General features: G+C 45.6%; 1 protein-coding gene across 11 annotated transcripts in view; it reads left to right on the top strand.

The window, feature by feature from the left end:
* The window catches only part of DLG2 (discs large MAGUK scaffold protein 2), a 2,359,657-nt gene that overhangs the window by 2,316,517 nt on the left and 17,663 nt on the right, over positions 1 to 25,477 (top strand). For all 11 annotated transcript variants that reach the window (XM_082244450.1, XM_082244453.1, XM_082244456.1 and 8 more), the window contains one exon: positions 21,246 to 21,296. In XM_082244450.1, coding sequence (XP_082100576.1) covers positions 21,246 to 21,296 — 51 coding nt within the window. The remainder of the gene's footprint in view (positions 1 to 21,245; positions 21,297 to 25,477) is intronic.

A 25,477-nucleotide genomic window follows, 5' to 3' on the forward strand; every position in this document is an offset into this window, starting at 1 on the left:
AAGGCTCCAGCAGCTGTCAGAATACCCGAACAGTGCCTCCATCTGATAGGATGCAGGCATAGTTTGGAAAAACAATTTCTACACAAATCCTTGGATAAAATCCAATTGTTTAATCGACTTTTGTCAAGCCGGGTGACGCCAAAAGGAGCACCCACAGCTCAAATTTTGGCAAATTATGCATAAATTGGCCCAAATTTGAACCTTGTATGGCAGCCTTAAAGCGGAGTTCCACCCAAACATGGTAGATCCACTTATCTGACTCCTCCTCCCCTCCGGTGCCACATTTGGCACCTTTCCGGGGAGGGAGCGGGTACCTGTTTTTGACAGGTACCCGTCCCTACCTCAAGGAGATCGCGGCGGGATCACTCCAAAGTTCAGCCCCCCTCCTCCTTCCTCCATCCCATGGAATTTATGGTTCATGTTGCTCTGTGTCCCCACTGTGGAGATTTGCCCTCGTTTCCTGTTATGGGTACTGAACAGCGCTAGTGTAATGACATTTTAGCACCATTTACCTAGGCTACCTGATGATGCCGCCCCAGTATAGGGGCACTCCATAAATGCCTGGGCTCAGAGGAGGTGAGTTCAATGATGGCTGGTCTTATCTGATGGTGGAAAGGAAAAACTGTGGGGGACAGCTCTGAATTGAAGGTAATTAGTGCAGCCAAAACATTTGCTGAGGGGCAAAATCAGAGTTTTACTTCAAAACTGGAAATACCATTTATATATTATATCATTTTTTTTATGTTTTTAGGAGTTCTTAAAGGAGGACTTTATGTAGAATGATCCAAAGGCCCCTTTCACACAGGGAAGTCCATCGGCGGACTCCGTTTTTCTCAGCGGGGGATCGATCCGCCAATCCCCCGATGAGCAGGCGGATGGCAGCTCTGTCTCCACGCTGTGTGCGGAGACAGAGCCGTCAGGTCCCCACTGTTCTCTATGGGGGAATCGGATGGAAACGGACAGCCTGTCCGTTTTAATCCGATCCTCCAGACGGATGGAAAATAGGGTTTCCATCCGTCCGGATTTCCCGGACAGGATCGGAATCGGATAGCAGCGGGTGTCAGCGAAAAATAGGGTTTCCATCCATCCAGATTTGACGGATCGGATCGGATGTCAGCGGACATGTCTCTGCTGACATCCGATGCCCCATAGAGATGCATGGAGCATCGGTTCAGATCCGTCAAAAAAAACAGACAGGCGAATCTGAATGGTCCTCCTGTGTGAAAGTGGCCTTAGACTCATAGCAGATGCTAATATCATCAGCTCAACCACCTGTCTTCCACACATTGTTGATCCCATGTACTCCACCTAGGCTGGTTTAAGTGCTAAGTTAATCAGCATGTTAAGGCACTTTTCCACTGCAAGTACCGGCTCGGCTCCACTCTGCCCTGCTTGGCTCTGTTTGGTTTTCCACTGCATGGTACGGTGTTGGAACGGTTCGGTACGGTTTGGTACGGTTTGCTTTTCCACTAAAGTAAAGTGGGTGGGATAACAACGATTCTCTGACCAATCAGTGGCTAGTAGTGACAAACAGTCAAGGCTGCATGCAAAGGATTGTGGGATATGGTACCGGTATGGCCCTCTTGGAACCACAACCGAGGTGGTACTGTTTAAGCGAGCCGTACCGCTCGGTTCCATTTAGTGGAAAAGCGCCACCGTACCGCACCGTACCGTTCCAACACCGTACCATGTGGTACCATGCAGTGGAAAAGCACAAAAGCAAGCCGAACCGTTCGGTTCCATGCAGTGGAAAAGCACCATTAATGATATCCTTTTCAGCTAAAGTAGTTGCTAGCCATGAGTCAGCCCTACCTCATTATCTAAACCATTGTTTGATATTTGGGTCAATATTGGGGTCATTGTTTATGTAGTGACGGACATACTTCCCAAGTTTATAAAAAGTTTGTATTCTTGTTCAATAAAGGAGTTTTCCAGATTTTGCAGCTGTAACGAGTGCCATCTAGTTCTTGGTTGCAATAGGCGGCTATAATATCTGATATCTATTGTGAGGTATTAGCTCGGTAGCGGGTGTCGATGACCCCTTTGGGGGGGTTCGTTACACAGGGAGATAGCCGAGGAGTGGTTGAAAACAACAGTTTATGGTTTATTCTTCCAATTTCTTCAAACAAGTGCATGCAGCAAAAACATCAAAAAATCAAAATAAAACACAAACTAAATCCTGACCGCTGTGGGCGTCTACCTTCTCACACACAGGAACCTTCCTAAGGAGTCTTCCCAACCTACTGTTGGGCAGATACTGCTGATCCTACAGCAGACACTCAAATGTCCATTTGTGTTTCCTTTACACAGAAAAAGTTCAACACCTCACCTTTAGAAGTTTCTCATCTGACTGCTCTCCCCAGCTCACACAGCCTCAGGAGGCAGCAATCAATAGACTTCCTCTGGACAAATTATAGAGGCCTTAATTGCCTCATTCTGAACAGCTGTAAGTTTTTCAACTTCCGTACACCTTCCTGCCTACCTCTGCAGCCGACACCTGATAGTAATTGGTGAATTGTCTAAACCAAGCAGAAATGTATCTCCCGTCTGTGACAACACCCATAGATTTACCTGACTTCCTGTCACATACCCCCCCTCTTGTTTCAAACCTAGGGTTGGGACACAGGTTGCCAGGCACGCATGTGCTTGGGACAAACCATCTGCATTCCCCATTTGAACACCGGGGCGATGCGTTACCACAAAACTAAATTCCTGAAGGGCCAGGAACCACCTATTTATTTTCCTATTGGTCTCCTTGTTCTGTGCCATCCACTTCAATGGGGCATGATCCGTCACCAGTTCAAACTGTCTACCCAGGACGTAGTACCGGAGAGAATCCAAAGCCCATTTCACCGCCAAACACTCTTTCTCAATGGTGGCATAATTCTCCTCATGGGCCTTCAACTTTCGGCTGAGGTACATAACAGGGTGTTCTTCCCCATTGATAATCTGGGACAGTACAGCTCCTAAACCCACATTTGATGCATCTGTCTGGACCACAAAGTCTCGTGAAAAATCAGGCGACTTTAAAACTGGCTGACTACATAAGGCCTGATTTAAAGCCTGAAAAGCTGTTTCTGCCTCAGGAGTCCATTTGATCATGACAGACTCCTTCCCTTTGGTCAAATTGGTCAGGGAAGCAGCCTGTGAGGCAAAATGGGGAATAAAACGGCGATAATAACCTGCAATCCCCAAAAATGCACGAACCTGTTTCCTGTTGGTGGGACGTGGCCAATCCTTAATAGCCTCAACTTTGTTTATTTGGGGCTTGATTAGACCTCTACCAATGGTATACCCCAGATACTTCGCCTCTTCTAGCCCAATGGTACATTTTTTTGGATTGGCTGTAAACCCAGCTTTCCAGATGGAATCCAACACAGCCTAAACTTTTGGTAAGTGTGAGTCCCAATCCTCACTGTGAATGACCACGTCATCGAGGTATGCAGCAGCATAGGCTTGATGAGGCCGAAGGGTCTTATCCATGTGGCAGGAGCATTCTGTAACCCAAAAGGCATCCTCCGATATTGGAAAGATCCGTCTGGAGTTACAAATGCTGTTTTTCCCTGGCCGACCCCGAGAGAGGAATTTGCCAATAACCCTTGGTAAGGTCTAACGTGGTCATGTACCGGGCAGTGCCTAGGCAATCAATTAGTTCATCTATGCGGGGCATAGGATAGGTGTCAAACTTAGTGATTTTATTCAGGCGGCGAAAATCATTACAAAACCGCCAACTTCCATCTGGTCTGGGCACTAAGACAATGGGACTGGACCAATCACTATTTGACTCTTCTATCACCCCCAACTCAAGCATTTTTTTTATTTCCTGGCGAATGGCCTCTCGCCGGGCTTCTGGAATTCTATAAGGCTTTAACTTGACCTTATCCCCTGGTGTGGTGATAATGTCATGTTTAACTCCAGAGACCCAACCTGGCAGGTCTGAAAACTTCTCCCTATTACGGAGCACAAACTCTTTAACCTCCTGTTTCTGAATTTTGGGCAGAGTCTCTGCTATCCCAACTTCAAGGACAGCCAGGTTAAATGGAGGAGAAAATCGGGTAGTCTCAGCGACCAAGGACTCTCTATCCTTCCATGGTTTTAACAAGTTCACGTGATAGAGCTTACAGGTTTTCGTCTTCCAGGTTGGCTAATTTTATAATTCACCACCCCTATTTTCTCCAACACTTCATAGGGACCCTGCCATTTGGCTAGGAATTTACTTTCGACCGTGGGGACCAACACCAACACCCGATCACCAGGTGCAAAAGAACGGACCTGGGCCCCTCGATTGTAAATCCTTTGTTGAGCCAAATGGGCTTGGGCTAAATGTACCTTCACAATCGGCATCACTTGGGCAATTCTATCTTGCATTTGTGCCACATGCTCAATCACACTTTGATGAGGGAAACTCTCACTCTCCAATGTTTCCCTGGCAATGTCCAGTAGGCCCCAGGGGTGCCTCCCATACAGCAGCTCAAACGGAGAGAACCCTGTGGATGATTGGGGAACCTCTCTTATGGCAAACATCAGATAAGGGAGCAGATAATCCCAATTCTTTCCGTCTTTATCCACCACCTTCCTCAACATTTCTTTTAAAGTTTTATTAAACCTCTCCACTAACCCATCTGTTTGAGGGTGATATACTGAGGTACGTAATTGGGTCACTTTCAGGAGTTTACAAAGTTCTCTTGTCACCCTAGACATAAACGGGGTGCCCTGGTCAGTTAGGATTTCCTTAGGAAGACCCACCCGGCTGAAAACTTGAAATAACTCCTTGGCTATGGTTTTGGCAGAGGTATTTCGGAGAGGAATCGCTTCTGGGTAACGGGTGGCATAATCCATTATTACCAAGATGTGCTGGTGCCCTCTAGTGGACTTCAGTAAGGGCCCAACCAAGTCCATGGCGATCCTCTCAAAAGGGACCTCGATAATGTGCAGGGGTACCAACGGACTGCGGAAATGGGGCATGGGTGCATTAATCTGACACACTGGACAGGAAGAGCAGTACAATTCCACTTCCTTAGTGATCCCAGGCCAATAAAACCTCTGGGTGATTCTCTCCCGGGTTTTTTCTGCTCCCAAATGTCCCCCAAGAATGTGCCCATGGGCCAGTTCCAAAACCATCTTGCGGTACGGTTTAGGCACTACCAGTTGCTCAACGGTGTCCTCTATCCTCTGTGACACTCGATATAAGAGGTCCCTTTCAATAATGAAGTAAGGGAGGGCAATCCTCTCGTCAGGGTTAACCAACTCCCCATCTATCTTCACTACATTCTCCCGGGCTCTTAGCAATGTGGGGTCCCTCAATTGCTCAGTGATAAAATTTTCTCGGTGCACCTTAAGGTCATCCAACCCTAATGGCCGCTGTTCCTCTTCTGAGGTAGCAGGCTCCTCCCTAGGGACTGGTGTTTCCCCTGCTAAGACTGAGCACGGAAATTCAGTATAATCCTCACAGTTAGAGGATTCTGGAGTAGATGTTTCAGGCTCAGAAGAACCACCTACTGGGGAATCTGGGCAATCCTAGGATGTAAGTTTTTTTTCACCACTAGATCACTTCTCACTAAGGTGACCAGGCTACCTGAATCCAACAATACCACCACATTTTTACCATCTAAAAACATTCTATATAAAGGTTTCTCATTCCCCTTTACTGCAGTGTATGTGGTTGCAAAAAGGGACTGTCGTCTCTCTGTCAGAAAGTCACAATGCATGGGTTCATCATCCGCTGGGCAAACCGCTGCTACATGTCCCTCTTCCCGGCAACGGTGACAAATCAACCTTCTGGTCCTCTCCTGTGGGATGGGTCTTCCAGGCCGCTCTCGCCAAATATTAGTAGTAGTCCTGCTAATACCTCTAGTTGCTCTTTGAAACCTCTCTCCACCCCCATCCCCTGACGCAGTCTTACTTATAGGTGGGGAGGGTCTGGTCTTGGGGTGAAAAGTCTGTGCATCTCTGGGAAAAGAGGTCAAATTCTCTGTTGTTAGGTACCTTTCGACCAGGTTTACGAAATTGTCTGCGGTTTCTGGACCACCATGGCTCACCCATTTCTGCAGGTGTTAGGAAGAGACCTAAGAAATTTGTCCATGACTACTCGCTCCAAAATTTTTGGTCCGGACAGACTTTATGGCTGCAGCCATTTCTTAGCCAAATGGATGAGGTCATAGGGGGGCCACTAGTCCAGGCCACTGTTCTTTAGGCCAACTCTTTTTCTCCGCTGTTCTTTCAAACGTGGTCAGAAACATCTCAGGGTCCTCATCTGCAGTCATCTTTGGCAATAAGTGGTTTACCCGAAAAGTCGGTATGTTACTGGCCTGACTCCCAGCCTCGGTCTGCTGTCTCTGAAGCTGTTTCACAATGGCCTCCATTTGCTGCTGTTCTCTCTGTTCCAAGCTTACAATGGCCTCTCGGTGAGCTGCCATGCTCTCTTGGTGAGCCTGTTGTTGAGCTGCAATGCTCTCTTGGTGAGCCTGTTGTTGAGCTGCAAAGCTCTCTTGGTGAGCCTATTGTTGAGCTGCAAAGCTCCGATGAAAAACTGCATTTGCCTGCTGTTGGGCTGCATTCGATATAATCAGTTGTTTCAGTATCTCCTCCATTTTGGGTTTACTTTAACTGCCCGCATCCTCCACCATATGTGAGGGATTAGGACAAGCAGTACCGTCTCGCTCAGTGCCCAGTGTCAGTGGCCATCATCCCTAATAATTGTGTATACAAAAAGGATTCCCCTGTAGAGATGGGACTGTGAATGCCACTGAACACTGTGTTCTGTATAAAAATTATCTTTATTCAATTAAATTCCAAAATAGTAAACAGACAAAAAATAATAACATAAATCAAATAACATTGACAGGGAATTAAAATATGCATGCATTTGACAGACCAAATACCGAACCAAATTGGGGACGCTCAGGTGTACGAGGCGATCATGGAACCGGAACCGACCCTACGCGTTTCGGGCAAAAACACAGTGTTCAGTGGCATTCACAGTCCCATCTCTACAGGGGAATCCTTTTTGTATACACTATGTGAGGGATTAGCTCGGTAGCGGGTGTGGATGACCCCTTTGGGGGGGTTCGTTACACAGGGAGATAGCCGAGGAGTGGTTGAAAACAACAGTTTATGGTTTATTCTTCCGATTTCTTCAAACAAGTGCATGCAGCAAAAACATCAAAAAATCAAAATAAAACACAAAATAAATCCTGGCCGCTGTGGGCGTCTACCTTCTCACACACAGAAACCTACGTAAGGAGTCTTGCCAACCTACTGTTGGGCAGACACTGCTGATCCTACAGCAGACACTCAAATGTCCATTTGTGTTTCCTTTACACAGAAAAAGTTCAACACCTCACCGTTAGAAGTCTCTCCTCTGACTGCTCTCCCCAGCTCACACAGCCTCAGGAAGCAGCAATCAATAGACTTCCTCTGGACAAATTATAGAGGCCTTAATTGCCTCATTCTGAACAGCTGAAAGTTTTTCAACTTCCGTACACCTTCCTGCCTACCTACCTCTGCAGCCGACACCTGATAGTAATTGGTGAATTGTCTAAACCAAGCAGAAATGTATCTCCCGTCTGTGACAACACCCATAGATTTACCTGACTTCCTGTCACACTATGTTCAGACTGGAGGAGGCGGTATACTGACCGAAGCCCACAGACACAATGTGGGTCGTGGTTCCATTACAATCAATTTGTGGTAGTGCCCCAATGTTTTTGAAAACTAGGCTCTGTGAAACCTACAAACCCATCTCCTGGTTAGTCCAGGTCTGTGGGTGATCTGTTCAGGGGTAATGGCCCTCCATGTGTGTTTGTTTGTCTCAGCCTACAGAGTAAAGCCCCGTACACACGCTACGAATTTCCGCCGACCGGTCGTCCGTCTTTTGTCCAGAGTGGTGTCCGTTGGTTGGAATCTGCTCTAGACTGCACACTAATTTTCCCGTACGACAGAATTCTACTTTAGAAGTGATGTCATGTGTTGGATTGCTTTCTATGTGTTCTTTCATCTCTGAGCATGCCTAGTCTTGCTCATAAGATTTTTCCCCGTCGAAATCTATACTGATGAGACGAAAATTTCGGGTGTGTGTTGACAGAGGACAAAAATTTTAATGCCTGCACATCAGGATTTTGTCAGCCGAAAAGTCGGAGTCGGCTGTTGAAAGCACCATACTAATAATCCGAAAATCGGCAGATCGGTCGTCGGACGAAATTTCCCTTCCGAATCTCTTATCGTGTGTGTACGGGCCTTAAGGCAGCAATTAATTGACCAGATAACCCAGTACAATTTTCTTAAAAAATAAATATCCACACCGTATCAAAAATACCAATGGCTTCCACTTGGAGGAGATGGAGAGTAAATTTAAGTAATTTAAAGTAACTTAAAGGAAAACTTTGCTAAGTCTTTTAAACCACTAATTGATGTCAGTCACCCAACAGGAAGTATTGCAGCGTTCAATTACGATGATTCCTGTGGGTAATTGACCTATTTATAAATGAGACTATATCTTTTGATTTTCTGCACTCTCATCCATTACACTATTACTGAAATTAAATAACTTTAACTACTTCAGTCCCAGACCTTCTTTTTTTAGCTTAAACCTTTTAGCTTTTATAGACCACACTAATGTGTCATACATATTTTCTTTTTTTTTTTTCAGGACACTAGACTTTCTATTTTTAGTTTGGATACATATTTTTTCTTTCCTAGGTTTTTTTTTTAAAAAAAAGTTGTGAAAAATTAGAAAAGAAATTCTGTTCTCTTTGACATATGTACTTTTTATCTATAAAATAAATGCATTTTTGATGGAAAAATAAAAAGGAAAAAAAATGTCCTGCTATTTTTCCCAGTGCAACTTTACATGATCTGTGGAATAAAAAAACTTTACATAAGCCCCTCAGTGGGCATGGGTTAGGGTGGGTCCTGTGTTGGAAGCCTGCGTCAATTAATAAATACTATGGTGTGACATCTACAGAGTGCAGCTTTGTCTTTCTGTCCTGCTTTTATGTAAAATAGCTGAATGAGAAAGCTCTAAGCCAGGGGTCTCCAAACTTTCTAAACAAGGGGCTAGTTTACTGTCTTTCAGACTTTAGGGTGGCTGGACTGTGGCCAACAGGAGTAGAAAATGCCCCATCTTTAGTGGGAGGAAGAACGCCCCATCATTGGTGTCAGTGGGAGGAATAATGCCCCATCATTGGTGTCAGTGGGAGGAATAACGCCCCATCATTGGTGTCAGCGGAAGGAACAATGCCTAATCATTGGTGTCAGTGGGAGGAATAACTCCCCATCATTGGTGTCAGTGGGAGGAATAATGCCTCATCATTGGTGTCAGTGGGAGGAATAATGCCCCATCATTGGTGTCAGTGGAAGGAATAGTGCCCTATCATTGGTGTCAGTGGGAGGAATAGTGTCCCATCATTGGTGTCAGTGGGAGGAATAATGCCCCATCATTGGTGTCAGTGGGAGGAATAATGCCTCATCATTGGTGTCAGTGGGAGGAATAATGCCCCATCATTGGTGTCAGTGGAAGGAATAGTGCCTGCCCTATCATTGGTGTCAGTGGGAGGAATAACGCCCCATCATTGGTGTCAGTGGAAGGAATAACGCCCTGTCATTGGTGTCAGTGGAAGGAATAGTGTCCATCATTGGTGTCAGTGGGAGGAATAGTGTCCCATCATTGGTGTCAGTGGGAGGAATAGTGCCCCATCATTGGTGTCAGTGGAAGGAAAAGTGCCCCATCATTGGTGTCAGTGGGTGGAAGGTTGCCCATCATTGGAATCAGTGGGAGGAAAAGTGTTCCATTGTTGGTGTCAGTGGCAAGAATTATGCCCCCGTTGTTGGTGTCAGTAATGCCCAAAGGGCCGGATAAAAGCAAGCAAAGGGCTGCCCCCCGGAGCCGCAGTTTGGAGACTACTGCCCTAAAAGTGAAAGTGAGCGTTTTAATGCAGGAGAAGGTTTTTCCCCATTTGACGCTACCTGTACACAAGAAAAATAACATAAGATTAAAATATGCTCAGGACAAGATCGATTAGCAAAATGGAGAGATTTTCACTCTGTCCTTGTCTTCAACCCGCATTCAGTAGGTCATCGGCAGGGACCTTTTACTCTTTACTCTCTTCACCAGGAATCCTTTAGGCATGTCTGTGGCAGAAGCGGTTCAGTCTTTTTACGGGGCATCAGAGCGGCCCAGGGGGCAATTGCACCCCTGCCCCCTGGCCCAGTCCTCCCCTGGCCTCTCCTTTGCGGCTATGACAGCCTCCACTCTTTTGGGAAGGCTTTCCATAAGATTTTGGACTTGTTCCAAATTATGCTAAAAGAACAGAGGTCAGGTTCTGATGTAAAATAAGAACACCTGACTTGGAGTTAACATTCCATTTCTTATCCAAGGTGTTCTGCAGAGCTGATTTCAGGACCCTTTTGTTGGCGTCTCAAGTCCCTCCACACCAAACAAATCTAAATTCAGCTTGTTCAAATAAGCTTTGACAAAAAAACCTTCAGTAAATCAACCCCTATATCTTTACAGAGCTGGCTTTGTGCACAGGGGCACAATCATACTGAAACAGAAAACGGCCTTCCCTAAACTGTTACCACCAAGGTTGGAATCACACAGTTGTCTTAATTTTTTGACATGCTGTAGTAATAACAGAATCCTTCACTGGATACATCTGAACTCAATAATTTGGAAGGCTGTTTACATACCTTTGGCCCAATAGTGTGTTACCACATCTGTATTCAAGATGGTAGACTATGTTACTGCCAATTATAAGATGGAGAAATCTCTAGCATTAAACTCGCTATCATACAATAAGTTCAGCCTCTCTTGGAGGCATTGGCCATACCTATAGGTTTTTTCTTCATTGTCGTATCTCTAGTGACAGAATGGCCTTCCACACTGGGGGTTGACCCCACCTTCCCTGGCACATTATGTTCCCACTGGGGTGCCGGGAGGGCAGGGTTCTCCCCCACACACCCCCCCCCCCCCCCACGACTCAGCAGTTGAGTCTCATTGTGAACATTCGGCCACTACTATCAATGTAACTACCTCTCTCTTGCTATGACACTGTAAGAGAGTTGCAGTTGGCTTGTTACCATTTCCTACATCTAACGGCATGTTAGGTATTACCATTGTTATTACCATTGCTATTGTTATTGTTGTTGTTCGTACTACTGCGGTGTTGTCCATGTACCGCTGTACTAAATACTTGACACTTCCTTCTTCTACATACATTTATTGATATTGTTTGTAATCTGTCTTATAACCCAATAAAAAACATAAAAAAAAAATTAAAAAAAAAGATGGCAGACTAGATTACAGTAAGGTGCTGAACTGGTTGATTTTTGTTACTATACTATTTGAGCTAAACTTCTTCTTATCTCATAACTCCATTGGGTCAACTCACAATGACCTAAAGGCCCCTTGCACACTGCATCATAATTTACTGATATTTACTCAGGAACTTGTGACACCTGAGTAATGTTGAGTATAGGCGAGTAAAGGCGCATACAGTAAGCGCATAGACGAGTAAAATTCATCTTCATTGCCAGTATTGTAATTTGATTTCTGTTTTAAGTTTAAGGGCTGTAAGTTTAGGGACTGTTTAAGTTTAAGGGTTGTATTTTTTCAATTAAAAGTTGGGTTTAGAGATTAATTTGAGGTATAAGATTTAAGGTGAATTGCGAGCTACTTTGGGCGTGAAAAGTCAACGTATTTTGATTGAAGTTACAATAACTAAGAAAGTTTAAAACTACCTTTTTGTGCTAATCAACGAATCAATCTCATAACTCCATTGGGTCAACTCACACTGACCTTAAAGTGATTGTTAAGGTTCGTTTTTTTTTTTTTTTTTATAAATAACAAATATGTTATACTTACCTGCTCTGTGCAAGGGTTTTGCACAGAGCAACCCTGATCCTCCTTTTCTGGGGTGCCCCAGCAGCGCTCCTGGCTCCTCCTCTTCATTGGGCCCCCCCAAAGAGAGCTGCTTCCCATGGGGGCACCCACGCGGGCGCGCGCTCATGAGTCCCACTGCTGCGTTGTTTGAAACAGAAATATACAGCAGGACTCGGCCCTGCCCCCCATTCCAGTGTCACTGAATTTGATTGATAGCGGCGGGAGCCAATCTATCCAATGAGGACCCGAGACAGTGGCTGGAGCCACTGGGCTCGTGCTCGTCGCTGGAATGTTCAGGTAAGAATAATGGGGGTCTGGGGGACAGTTGCAACCAAGCAGGTTTTTCACCTTAACCTTCCTAGCGGTATTCCCGAGTGTGGCTCGGGGTAAATTTTCAGTACCAAAAGTGTCATTTGGAGGACTTGTGCCCCATTATTGGCATCATTGGGCCCCATTGTTGGTGTCATTGGGAGGAATTGTGCCCCATCTTGTCATGGGGGGAATTCTGTCCCTTCATTCGTGTCAGTGTGGGGGGGGAATTATGGGGGAGAATTGTTGGTATTAGTGGATGAAAATAGTGCCCCAAGGACCAGATAAAAGCAAGCAAAGGACCACATCTGGCCCCCGGGCTGCCATTTGGAGACTGCTGTTGTAGAAGGTTTATGAGTATCTGTAGGAGTTTGGCTTGTGGGTTACAGTAAGTGTCAGGGTTCAGCAGCAGCAGGGGAGACCAGACACATGTAGCTACACACCAAAACAATATAGATAGCCTTAAAGTGAGATTTATTACAGTGAACCACACAAACAAACATACACAGCAATAGTGAACTAAGGAAATGCCAGCAAACAAAACCCAACCCCAAAGACAAAATAACTAAAGAACCAACTATCTACAAGTATATACAATATAAGAGACAAGGGTAACAGGGAAGCAAGGAAGAGAGCAAGCAAGACTGGATACTAGGCAGAGAGCAGGAACAAGGCAAGGGGGGTACAGGATGGATCAGGATCAGACACTCAGTTAGGCAGCAAGGAGGCAATCAAAATAGTGACGCGCCTGGGAAAGGGAGGATCAGCCTTAAATAGCCACCTGGCAGCTGAACACAGTTTAAGTGATCATAGAAGCCTGCTGGCTTCTGGGAGACACCGGCTGGTGGACACTGGAATTGCAGCATTCAGCCCAAGGCAACACAGTGCCACCAGCAGGTGAACTCAATCCTAACAGATTCCCCCCCTTAAGGAGCGGCCTCCGGACGCTCCATAAGGCTCCACCACTGGGGTCTGCAAGCTGACTGGTTACCCCACTGCCAAGGTCTGAAGGCTGGCTGAGAACCACACCGCCGGGGTCCCAAAACTGGCTGAGTTTCCTGCTGGTCAGATCCCTAAGAAGTCGCAACACCGAAGGCTTACCATTCTTATAAGCAGCCTGTGTCCCAATGTTGAGACACTGAAAGATACCCGAATGCTTAATGCCAAAGTCCCTGGTCCATGCAGGTACCCTGACACAAGGGTGTCCCATCACAACTGGACCTCTTCTCACACTGTTAGAGACTGCTCTGTATTTTACCTGCCACTCAGGTCTACCCAGGGCATAGGTTACCCCACTCGGGTCCCCAGATGCACCAGGGATTGCAGAGATGACCCCTGGGTCAGGACAAAGTTCATATGGAACACTGCCTTTTCCCATAGGACCTCTACTACTGGGGCCGTAACAGCAGATGCAGTTCTCATGTTCAGAGTGGATATCTGGACCTCCTGGCCTTAGCATAACAGGATCAGCTGGCTGCGAAAAGAACAAAGAACGAGCAACAGTAGGGATCTTAATCCACACAGACAACCCATTTGGGCCACATAACACTGGAAGTTCAGGAGCCTCAGACACATTAGCAAGTGGGAGCTTAACCCGGTCAACAGAGTCCAGTTTAACAGCAAGTAGTGAATTGACAGAGTCCGGCTGGGCAGCGGCCCCGGTATCAGCAGAGTCCGGCGGGACAGCGGCCCCGGTATCAGCAGAGTCCGGCGGGACAGCGGCCCCGGTATAAGCAGAGTCCGGCGGGACAGCGGCCAGCAAGTCACCCGTGGCAGGTTTGGCAACAAACGGCAGGTCACTATCGGCAGGTGGTAGCATGGAGGAGCACTAGATCTCACCAGCAGGCGGCAGCATGGAGGTGTGGACACCATCAGCAGGCGGCAGCATGGAGGAGGTCTGGATCTCATCAGCAGGCGGCAGCATGGAGGTCTGGGTCTCATCAGCAGGCGGCAGCATGGAGGAGGTCTGCATCTCATCAGCGGGTGGCAGCATGGAGGAGGTCTGCATCTCATCAGCGGGCGGCAGCATGGAGGAGGTCTGCATCTCATCAGCGGGCGGCAGCATGGAGGAGGTCTGCATCTCATCAGCGGGCGGCAGCATGGAGGAGGTCTGCATCTCATCAGCGGGCGGCAGCATGGAGGAGGTCTGCATCTCATCAGCGGGCGGCAGCATGGAGGAGGTCTGCATCTCATCAGCGGGCGGCAGCATGGAGGAGGTCTGCATCTCATCAGCGGGCGGCAGCATGGAGGAGGTCTGCATCTCATCAGCGGGCGGCAGCATGGAGGAGGACTGGATCTCATCAGCAGGCGGCAGCATGGAGGAGGACTGGATCTCATCAGCAGGCTGCAGCATGGATAGTGGCAGAGTTGTAAGAGCAGGGAAAAAGTTCTGTTTATTTTTGGGCTTGGATACTTGAGTATTTGCATTCTGCTGACCAGAGTGTCCTGCTGATGAAAAGGTAGTAACAGTACTGGGGAGAATAGAGGGAAGAGTAACAGAAGAAGTATAGGAAGAGGCCTGAGAAGTTACTATGGGTATCAGGGGAAATGATTCTTGATTTTTTTCAGCATATATAACTTTATGTGGCTCATCTAGCACTGGGGATAGGATCTCTGACCAAGCTTGTAGCAGAGGGTGAACCAAAATTAGTTTGTCTTTCCCCAGCTCACTCTGCTCCATTAAAGACTGCACAGCAGCAATGCAATCTAACAACACCTGGTGTGAATAGGCTGAATACTGCTGGAAGAAAGAACCTGCACAATATTTCAACAACCATCCCAAAAATCCAGCCTGGAACGTAGTGAATGGAGGAGTGAAAACATCATGGCCCTGAGAGATCGACTGAAATACTAGCTCAGAACAGACCTGAATTAAAGGCTGAACTTGTCTAAGGGAGAATCTGCCCTCAACAGCTAAAGCATGCGCTGTCAGAATGTTCCCCAACAGTTCCTCCTCAGTGAGACTCAGCGCCTGCAACAATGAACAACAAAAATCTTTATCTTCTGCTGCATGCACACGACTAATAACCTGCACTCTAAGCATCTTGACAACAGGAAAATGAAGTCAAAAGCAACTGGCTTCCAGCTCCAAAGTGTAGCTGATCTGGTCGTAGTGGGCGTCACTATTATGTCAGGGTTCAGCAGCAGCAGGGGAGACCAGACACATGTAGCTACACACCAAAACAATATAGATAGCCTTAAAGTGAGATTTATTACAGTGAACCACACAAACAAACATACACAGCAATAGTGAACTAAGGAAATGCCAGCAAACAAAACCCAACCCCAAAGACAAAATAACTAAAGAACCAACTATCTACAAGTATATACAATATAAGAGACAAGGGTAACAGGGAAGCAAGGAAGAGAGCAAGCAAGACTGGATACTAGGCAGAGAGCAGGAACAAGGCAAGGGGGGTACAGGATGGATCAGGATCAGACACTCAGTTAGGCAGCAAGGAGGCAATCAAAATAGTGACGCGCCTGGGAAAGGGAGGATCAGCCTTAAATAGCCACCTGGCAGCTGAACACAGTTTAAGTGATCATAGAAGCCTGCTGGCTTCTGGGAGACACCGGCTGGTGGACACTGGAATTGCAGCATTCAGCCCAAGGCAACACAGTGCCACCAGCAGGTGAACTCAATCCTAACAGTAAGCTTTTTTAGGGGTTTGTTCAGGTTATGGGTTACATCAAAGTTAACAGATTTAGTGGTTTGATTACCATTTATGGGTAAAATATACAAAACTAAGCTCTCTAATTTCATGTTTTGTGACATGTATATAGTTTATTATTGCTCCTCCACCCTCCCACTTTTTCATTCCTCCTGGTGTGGTACCTTAAGCCACCCACAGCCACCTGGAACATTCAGTGTCACATCCCAGAAAACTGAAGATCAATAAGTGTTGAAATCTTGCTTTTTTGGCTTTTACCGTTCTGCAGCCTCCTGGAATCTACCAGAATTACAACAAATGGTGAAAGGTCCGTTTTAAGTGCTGTACTAAAATAAAAAAAATTATGGTTTAGCGATTAATTTGAAGGATTCGATTTAGGGTGAATTGAGAGCTACTTTGGGTGTAAAAAGTCACCATATTTTAATTGAGGTCCCAAAAACAATTTTTCTAAGAGATTTTACCAATAATTCAACCACCATAATACAGTCTCATCCTTAGTTTTTTTTAGTGGAAGAAAGCTGAAGAATGATTTTTACTCCTGGTGGTTTTTCCACAAATAAACCTGGTCACTTATTTTTTCTATTTTACTTCAACATCACAACTTTCAAGCTCAGGGCCCCATGACACCATTACCTTAAGGCAAGAGTCCCTGAACTCCAAGCAAAGGACCAGTTTACTGTCCTTCAAACGTTGGAGGGCTGGACCATGACCAGTGTGAGTAAAATATGCATTGGGAGTTAACAGTGCCCCACCATTGGTATTAGTGGAAGGAATAGTGACTAATTTTTGGTATCAAGGTAAGGAATAGTGCCCTATCATTGGCATCAGTGTAAGGAGTAGTGTTCCATTATTGGTGTCAGTGGGAGGAATAGTGCTCCATTGTTGGTATTAGGGTAAGGAATAATGCCCTATCATTGGCATCAGTGGAAGGAGTAGTGTTCCATTATTGGTGTCAGTGGGAAGAATAGTGCCCCATTTTTGGTATTAGGGTAAGGAATAATGCCCTATCATTGGCATCAGTGGAAGGAGTAGTGTTCCATTATTGGTGTCAGTGGGAAGAATAGTGCCCCATTGTTGGTATTAGGGTAAGGAATAATGCCCTATCATTGGCATCAGTGTAAGGAGTAGTGTTCCATTATTGGTGTCAGTGGGAAGAGTAGTGCCCCATTGTTGGTATTAGGGTAAGGAATAATGCCCTATCATTGGCATCAGTGTAAGGAGTAGTGTTCCATTATTAGTGTCAGTGGGAAGAATAGTGCCCCATTGTTGGTATTAGGGTAAGGAATAATGCCCTATCATTGGCATCAGTGGAAGGAGTAGTGTTCCATTATCGGTGTCAGTGGGGAGAATAGTGCCCCATTGTTGGTATTAGGGTAAGGAATAATGCCCTATCATTGGCATCAGTGGAAGGAGTAGTGTTCCATTATTAGTGTCAGTGGGAGGAGTAGTGCCCCATTGTTGGTATTAGGGTAAGGAATAATGCCCTATCATTGGCATCAGTGGAAGGAGTAGTTTTCCATTATTGGTGTCAGTGGGAAGAATAGTGCCCCATTGTTTGTATTAGGGTAAGGAATAATGCCCTATCATTGGCATCAGTGGAAGGAGTAGTGTCCCATTATTGGTGTCAGTGGGAGGAATAGTGTCCCATCATTGGTGTCAGTGGGAGGAATATGGCCCCACTGTTGATGTCAGTGGGGGAAAATAGTGGCTTGTATCAGTGGCAAGAATAAGGCTTCAAGGGCCAGATAAAGGCAAGCAAAGAACCATATCCGGTCCTGGGCCACAGTTTGGAGACCACTGCCTCACTGCCTCAGGTTAACAAATGGTAAAGTGCCACCCCAATGCATGTTAGTAGAACAATAACCATGCAAATCTTTGCAGTGCTCAAAAAAAAAAAAAATAGAGCCAGAGTAATTTGTTTTTTTTTTTCTTTATCCGTAGGGGGCCCATTTATAATGAATGGATTGTGATAACCACGCAGTACGCCACAAAGTATGACATGAATAAACACAATGCATCTCATTGTAAATAGGCCCTCAAACATTTGAAATTTGGAGAAAAATTTGCATGTTACTTCACATATAGCAGTTCATTCACTAGGATTCATAAGTATGTTTCTTAGTCGTAAATATTTAATATAATGCAGAATTCCAGACTTTTTTCTTTTAGGTTTAGTTGTCCTTCACTCGTTCTTCCATAGATGTTTACAATAAAATACCCAGAACTTGCCAATGTAGAAACGTCTCTCCTTTCACAACCACCACTTGTCCTTGCAACAAAGAGCTGGAGGTCAAAACATTGTTCCACGATCCAGATAAAAATGTTTATGGTCTGGAGGAAATATTGTCACCTACTTTTATAAAATGATGTCAGGACAAGGACATTCCAATGTCCTGAAAAGTCTCCTGCAGCAATTATTTCAATTTGGGCAACTGGAGAGATAATTATATATTGACATGGGGTTGTTGCAGAGGGTCATAAATGATTTACATAATAATATTATATTTTAAAGCCTAACTCCTGCCAATTTTTTTGTTTTAGAAAGAGTAAGGGAACCTCCATCCCGGGGACATCAGGAAAATAAATGAGAGGAATGGGTGTCAAAAGGACAGGAAAGCATAGACAGTAATAAAGACCTGAGGAACATTCCAACCTTACCTTAGGAAAAGACTGGGCTGGGGGGCAGGGGACCATTTTGCCCCAGGGCCATTTATGTGATGTCACCCTCTGCAGTACAAAAGCTGAAGGAACCGGTTCCAATTTTTTTGCTACTTCATCCATTTTGGATGAAGTAGCAAAAAAATTGGAACCGGTTCCTTCAGCTTTTGTCCTGCAGTGGGTGACATCACAATCCATTTAATGAGATCTCGTTGTGGGCAGATCCCGGGGTAAAAGACTTTCTTTCCTATATGGTTGAGCAGAATTCTATGCATGGGAGCGTGCTTGCCTATATACCATAAGTAAACAGTCTGGTACTGTTTGGAGAGTCCCCTGTCTGAGGATCAGCGGTCATATGAGTAGGGTCATCTGGATCAGGACCACGTTGGTTTTGGAGACAGCCCTTAGCCTAATTAGCCCGACTGGTGACACAGGGGCTAATGTTGAGGTGAAGAGACAGTGTGATCGGGTGTTGGATTCACTGAACGGAGCACATCTTACCTTGTCTCGTGTATGATCACAATACTTCACATTGGGACTTTTTATTATAATTTTTAGTTTTTGTCTTTATTTAATATCTGAGCGCTGCACTTTTTATTGGCCAGGTGCGCTGATTTAATATTTTTGTCAATTTCATGCCCCCAACCTCGTGAGAACAGTTTGGGGACGGCCCCTTCCTGTTCCAACATGACTGCACACCAGTGCACAAATCAAGGTCCATAAAGACATGGATAAGCGAGTTTGGGGTGGAGGAACTTGATTGGCCAGCACAAAGTCTTGAGCTCAACCTGATAGAACACCTTTACTGCCGGTTCACACTGATCCGACTTGTCAGGCGACTTGGTCACCAGACAAGTAGCTTCCAACGCTGTGAAATGGAACTGTTCTAATCAGAGCTACTCAAGTCGCTCCGACTTAGAAAAAGGTTCCTGCACTATTTTTTTGCAAAGTCGGAGCCACTTGCATTGACTTCTATTATGAGAAGTCGTTGCAAGTTAGTCGCCTTCATTAGTCGCCAGAAGTCGGGGCGACTTCGAGTCGGATTAGTGTGAACCCGACTCTTAGGATGAATTAGAATGGACTGGGGGGCCAGGCCTTCTCATCCAACATCAGTGCCTGACCTCACAAATGCGCTTCTGGAAGAATGGTCAAACATTCCCATAGACACACTCCTAAACCTTGTGGACAGCCTTCCCAGAAGAGTTGAAGCTGTTATAGCTGCAAAGGGTCGGCCAACTCAATATTGATGCTGGAGGATTTAAGTTCTCAAGGGCACCTTAGATAAAGAGGTATAGGAAGGGGCTGCTGGATCTAGGATTAGTATATTTTACCAATGTAGACATAAAGTCACATGGAGGAGTGCAGTGATTATGATTGAAGCTCTAATGCACAGGTGTCAAAAACAAGGCCCGCGGTCCGAATCAGGCCCTCCAGGCCATTTCATGTGGCCCTTGTACCTCTCCTGCAGCTGCTGCATCTTCCTCATCTCTGCCCCCACCTTCTCTCAGCAGACGGCAGCAGAGAGGACAGAACTCCTCTGCCAGATCCTGTGCTTCCCCTTGCAGCTGCAAAGAGGACCAACCCCCCCCCCAAACTCAGCAGCAGAGAGGAGGACACAACTCCTCTTACAGATGCTGCACCTCTCTGTTTAGAAGCAGCACTCCCTCCTCTCTGCCTCCACTGGTCTCAGCATGCAGCAGACTCCGACAGCCCTCCTCCAGACCCTGCAGTTCCTGCTTCCCAGCTCCGCTAACAGCTTCTTCCCAGCAGCAGCACATGGAAAAAGGGGACGCACTGTGATGTAAGGAAGGGAGGGGCTCTTGACTTCTGATAGAGATGGGCTACAGATAGAACTGGCGCTTTGAGGGCGACCATAATGGTGATGCGGCCCGAGATGAAATGGAGTTTGACACCCCTGCTCTAATGCAAACAAAAAAAGGCCTCAAAGGCATCTGAAATTAAATTCAGAATTTCATTTCTAGGCTGAAATATGAAGAAATGGTGTCAGCCCTGCCCACTTATCTTTTGCCAAACTACAGAATTACCCCCTTCTCGCCTCAGCTCAATGGAAAAGTGTTCTGTATTCCAAGATAAGAACTAGGAGGGCTGATTAGATTCATTAAGATGACACGGAATAGTACATAGTACAGCTCAATATTTCTGGTAGGATTAGCAGTTTTTTTTTTTGGGGGGGGGGGGGGGGGGATCACTCATTGAGCACAAATAATCAAACAGTTTCATATATATCTAACAGTCTATTCTTAGGGTTTACATATACTTTTAAAAAGATCATGGTTGGAGTTTTTACTGTAAATGAATTCCTACTTGTTATATATGAGTTTGGCTCTGAAGCTGACAAAGACTGGGGACATCTGATAGGTAAGATCCACAATGCGCTGTCTATAAATTCAGCTGTATGAATGGCTGCTCAGCATGAGAAATGCATTCAGAACTGTTACTCATTTTACTGTATCACAAAACAGAAACTGTTTCCAGGGGAGGAATTGTAAGATTATCTTATTGATTCTTCGGGATTTTGCCTTTCGAGGAATTAATTATGTCATAGAAGAATAGAGAACACAGCTACTTTATGAAGAATAAATCAGGCTTTGATTAATCCACTCTGTGGGATCAGTAACATCTCTTTTCACGCTCTCCGGTCTTGTTCGCGCTTTTTGTCCTTTTTGTTTTTCTGTTTAATGAAACGTTTTTTGTTCTTTTCTTTACAGGAGGACAGGAAGACTGCATTCTATCCTATGAGCCAGTGACCAGACAGGAGAGTGAGTATACGGCAGAACTTTGGGGTTCAAATTTCAGAAACAGCTTGGTTTGCTGGGCTCAACTTATGTTAGCTATACATTTTTTTGTATTGGTTTTAAAAGCCCATCTCCGGGCAAAAAAAGTTTTCCCATGCAGTGGGGCTGTTGCCCGCACTGCCCGGGTTCACTGCTCTTTTTTGTCTAGGAAAGAGGATAAAGGAGATATACTTACCTAAACCTCTGATCAGTCCAGCACCCCCGCCCTTCAGCGGTCTTGAGTTGTGGGCTGTTCCTAAAGTCATGAAGCTTCCATAGACCAGAAACAGTCCACCGCGAGACCGCAGGGGAGCACCCTTTTACGGTGGAAGGAAAAGCTTTCTCCTCAATCCTAGACAAAATGAGCAGTTGACCCGTGCAATCTGGGTACAGCCTCACTGCGTGGGAAAAAATTTTTTGCCTGGAGTTGGGCTTTAAAGAGGAAGTAAACCCTCCTCGGCAAGTTGTACCTATAGGTAAACCTATGATAAGGCTTACCTATTGGTACTGTAAATATCTCCTTAACATGTACCGTTTAGGAGATATTTACCTTCGATGCATCCAATGACGTCACTGGCGCATGCACTCTGAAGGAACGGCCACTCGTGCGCGGGAGTGACGTCACCGTGGCTCCGGCCAATCAGATGGCCGGATGCCGCGATCCCGGAAGACGGGCGACTGGACATGTCGCCCGTCATACAGGTAAGCAGGCGGCACGGCGGGGGCTCATTCTAAGGTAAGTATTTCATAATGAGCAAGTATGCGATGCATACTAGCTCATTATGTGTTTGTCTTTCAGGGTAAAGAGGAAAAAAAGAAAAGGGTTTACAACCTCTTTAATGAGTTTACAATTAATCCATTGGAAATTGAACATAGGTAATACAAAAACACACTTAGTACATGCTAAATACAACCAATACAGCTAAAGATAGGTATAACAAGAATGCTCACAAAATGAACTCAATAGTATGTGAGTAATATTCTGTTTTAAGGACTGTAAGGATAGAAAGGGTCCGTCTCATCCGATCTCCCCATAGAGGACAGCGGGGATCTGACAGCTCCATCTCTGCACACAGAGCAGAGACAGAGCTGTCTTCCGCCTGCTCAGCGGGGATCAGCGGATCGAACCCCCGCTGAGCAGAACAGACTCCATCGGGCAGTGCGCCCGTGTGAAAGGACCCTTACTCTGTTTTTTTGTGGCGCAGTATGTGCAATCTTTGTTCACTGGTTTATCTCTAATTTTCCATATGTAATAGAAATATACCGTTGTTTGCAGTAAAGACTGACTGGCAGGTGCACAGTCAGGATAATGGATGGCTGGTAAGGGTGGTATAAAAACCCTGTTGATTCTGCAGCCGGGACGGGCTATGAGGAACCAGGCCTTGAAGTGGATCCTGGCTGCCCAGGCATTTAGCTGAGGACAGATGACAGGTGGACCCTGAGAGGAAGAGAGCAGCCATATTGTAAGAGGGCACTACAAAACTAGTGTCAAGTGGGCAGAACATCTAATAAGGGAGTGGGCTGTCTGAAGTAAAGTGACAAAGTACTGTACATTGAGACATAGCTGACCCGGAGCAAAGTGGAAAAACTCAGAAAGCATCAGGACCAGGTAATTAAAGCCTTATGGCACTTTTCCACTGCAAGTACTGCCTCGGCTCCACTTGGCCCTGCTTGGCCCGGTTTGGTTTTCCACTACATGGTACCGCATGGTACAGTGTTGGAACGGTTCGGTACGGTTTGATATGGTTTGCTTTACCACTAAAGTAGTACTAAAGTAAGTGGGTGGAATAAAAACGATTCTCTGACCAATCAGTGGCTAGTAGTGACAAACAGTCAAGGCTGCATGCAAAGGATTGTGGGATATGGTACCGGTACGGCCCTCTTGGAACCACAACTGAGGTGGTACTGTTTAAGCGAGCCGTACCGTTTGGTTCCGTGTAGTGGAAAAGCACTGCCGTACCGAACCGTTCCAACACCGTACCATGCGATACCATGCAGTGGAAAAGCACAAAAGCGAGCCGAACCGTTCGGTTCCATGCAGTGGAAAAGCGCCGCCGTACCGTACCGAACCGTTCCAACACGGTACCATGCGGTACCATGCAGTGGAAAAGCACAAAAGCGAGCCGAACAGTTCGGTTCCATGTAGTGGAAAAGCGCCTATAGATAAGAAAGGAGTAAATATCCCAGAGGCCTGTGGCATACTTGCCAACTGTCCCTTTTTTCCTGGGACAGTCCCTGCAAATAGAAGCCTGTCCCAGGTAATTTATATTGTCCCTGGAAACGCCTGTTAATCGGGCTGCCCGTAAATGTTACGCAGAAGTAGTGCAGCTGAATGGGAGACTTATTCCAACTCTGCTACTGGGGCCTTAAGTTTGAAATTCCCTTTTTAATTTCCTGTAATTCTCTCTATATTGAGTAGACTCTATAATCTGATAAGTAGGCAAGATTAATTATGCATAGTGGGCGGAGCTTCAGGGAAGTGGGTGTGGTAATTGATAGCTGTGCTGCAAAGTGTCCCAGGAATTTTTTTTTCAATGTTGGCAACTATGCTGTGGGTACGACGTAGCAGATTCAGTGCTCTGGGCTATACAGAGTGTCTGTATCTCTATATAATGTAACTCCATGAACTTGAGTAGCATTTGGATTGTCAGATACTTTTTCATGCACTGTGAAATCCAAAGGTTGTGTTCACAAAAACTTCTGTGATGTCGTTCAAAAGCAGAGACCAACTCAGCCTTGTGAAAGTTAATTTAAATTGTAAAGAAGGAGTTATTTTGAAAGGTAAAGTCTCAGTTTCGTGCCTTTGCAACTTTATCTTTCCTTTATTTGAAGTCAGGGAACACAGCAAATCACGGTTACTGTGGTAACTCCAGCTATGGGAACATTGGTTTCCACCATACCGTTGACATCTTATGCACTGGAAAACTACATCCCCAGGTTCATAGCTATATTATTTCTGTAATGAACCAAACTGAAAGATTATTGTGTGCTACTATGCTGTACTAGGTTCAGCAAGCTCTACAGTGTTTAGCGGGAGATGTTGAGAACAGTTGTCTTGGGTTTGTTAATAGGAAAGCCACACTTGACTTGACCATGTTTTTGAGTATCTGGAGCAGGTCTTTAGTGAAGTGACCACATTAGCAGAACTGGAAAAGATATTTTGAAACAATGAGGCAGCTAACGAGGTAAAAGGGTGACCTTGTGGAGGTGCTATAAGAGAGCCTCTTGACTTTGAATATTTTTAGTACTTTTACAGTTTAGATGCATCAAATTATTCCTACTTTCTCCTCACCTTATGTGCCTTTGCCCAATTAAGCTGGGTAAAAGCACTTCAGACTGCTGTTCATTGCTATTAACAATCAATTGTGTATCTGAGACTAAAGCATACGTGCCTAAAAAAATATATAATCTTTCCCTCCTTGCAGAGGAATAACAGTACAAGGCGAGTTCTATTCAGTGATCACGATGATTGGCTTTCACAGTGGTTTAATTATTGGAAGCTGGTCCTCCTAAAAGCTGGTGCCTGTCAATAGAATAGCTCCTCCACTCAACTCCCTGCTGAGTCCTGTAGTGACGTAGAGGTTGGAGGATAGAACCACACCACATGGCAGGGGACACAAGCATGTGATAGAACTGTTATGTAACGGTATCAGCCAAATGATCAGACCAGTGGTGATGTGCAATTTCTACTTTACTTAACAATGTGGAACGTAGATTACACAGGAGATCATGTGAACAGGGGTTTGCAGTACAAAACAGCAATATGAGGAAGGGAGAAACATTCATAAAACATGTGAAAACAATTCTATTGCAGTTCTAGTAATGGCCACTAGATGGCAGCAGAGTGTTCTGAGTTCAGTTTACTGATAGGATAAAGATCTGAAGATTCTCACGTGTTCCAAGAGATTGATCGTTCATTCAGCAGACTGTGAGCTGAGGGGATTTCCTGCTGGCACAGACTTCACACAGGCGCTGCTGATGCTGACTTTGGTCAGGAGGCTCTGAGGGCCGTAGATAGGACCAACCCACTGCTTGGACAGCTTCTCCACATGGACTGTAACAGAGTCCTCTCCAGTGACTGACTGGGGCTTGGATAGATGCTGCGTGCTCTTGTGCTCACTGCTGGTGGCCCACACACCAGACTGATCGAATGAGGACCCAGCACC

The sequence above is a fragment of the Pelophylax lessonae genome (assembly GCF_965119305.1).
Source record: "Pelophylax lessonae genome assembly, chromosome: 2".
Lineage (NCBI taxonomy): Eukaryota > Metazoa > Chordata > Amphibia > Anura > Ranidae > Pelophylax > Pelophylax lessonae.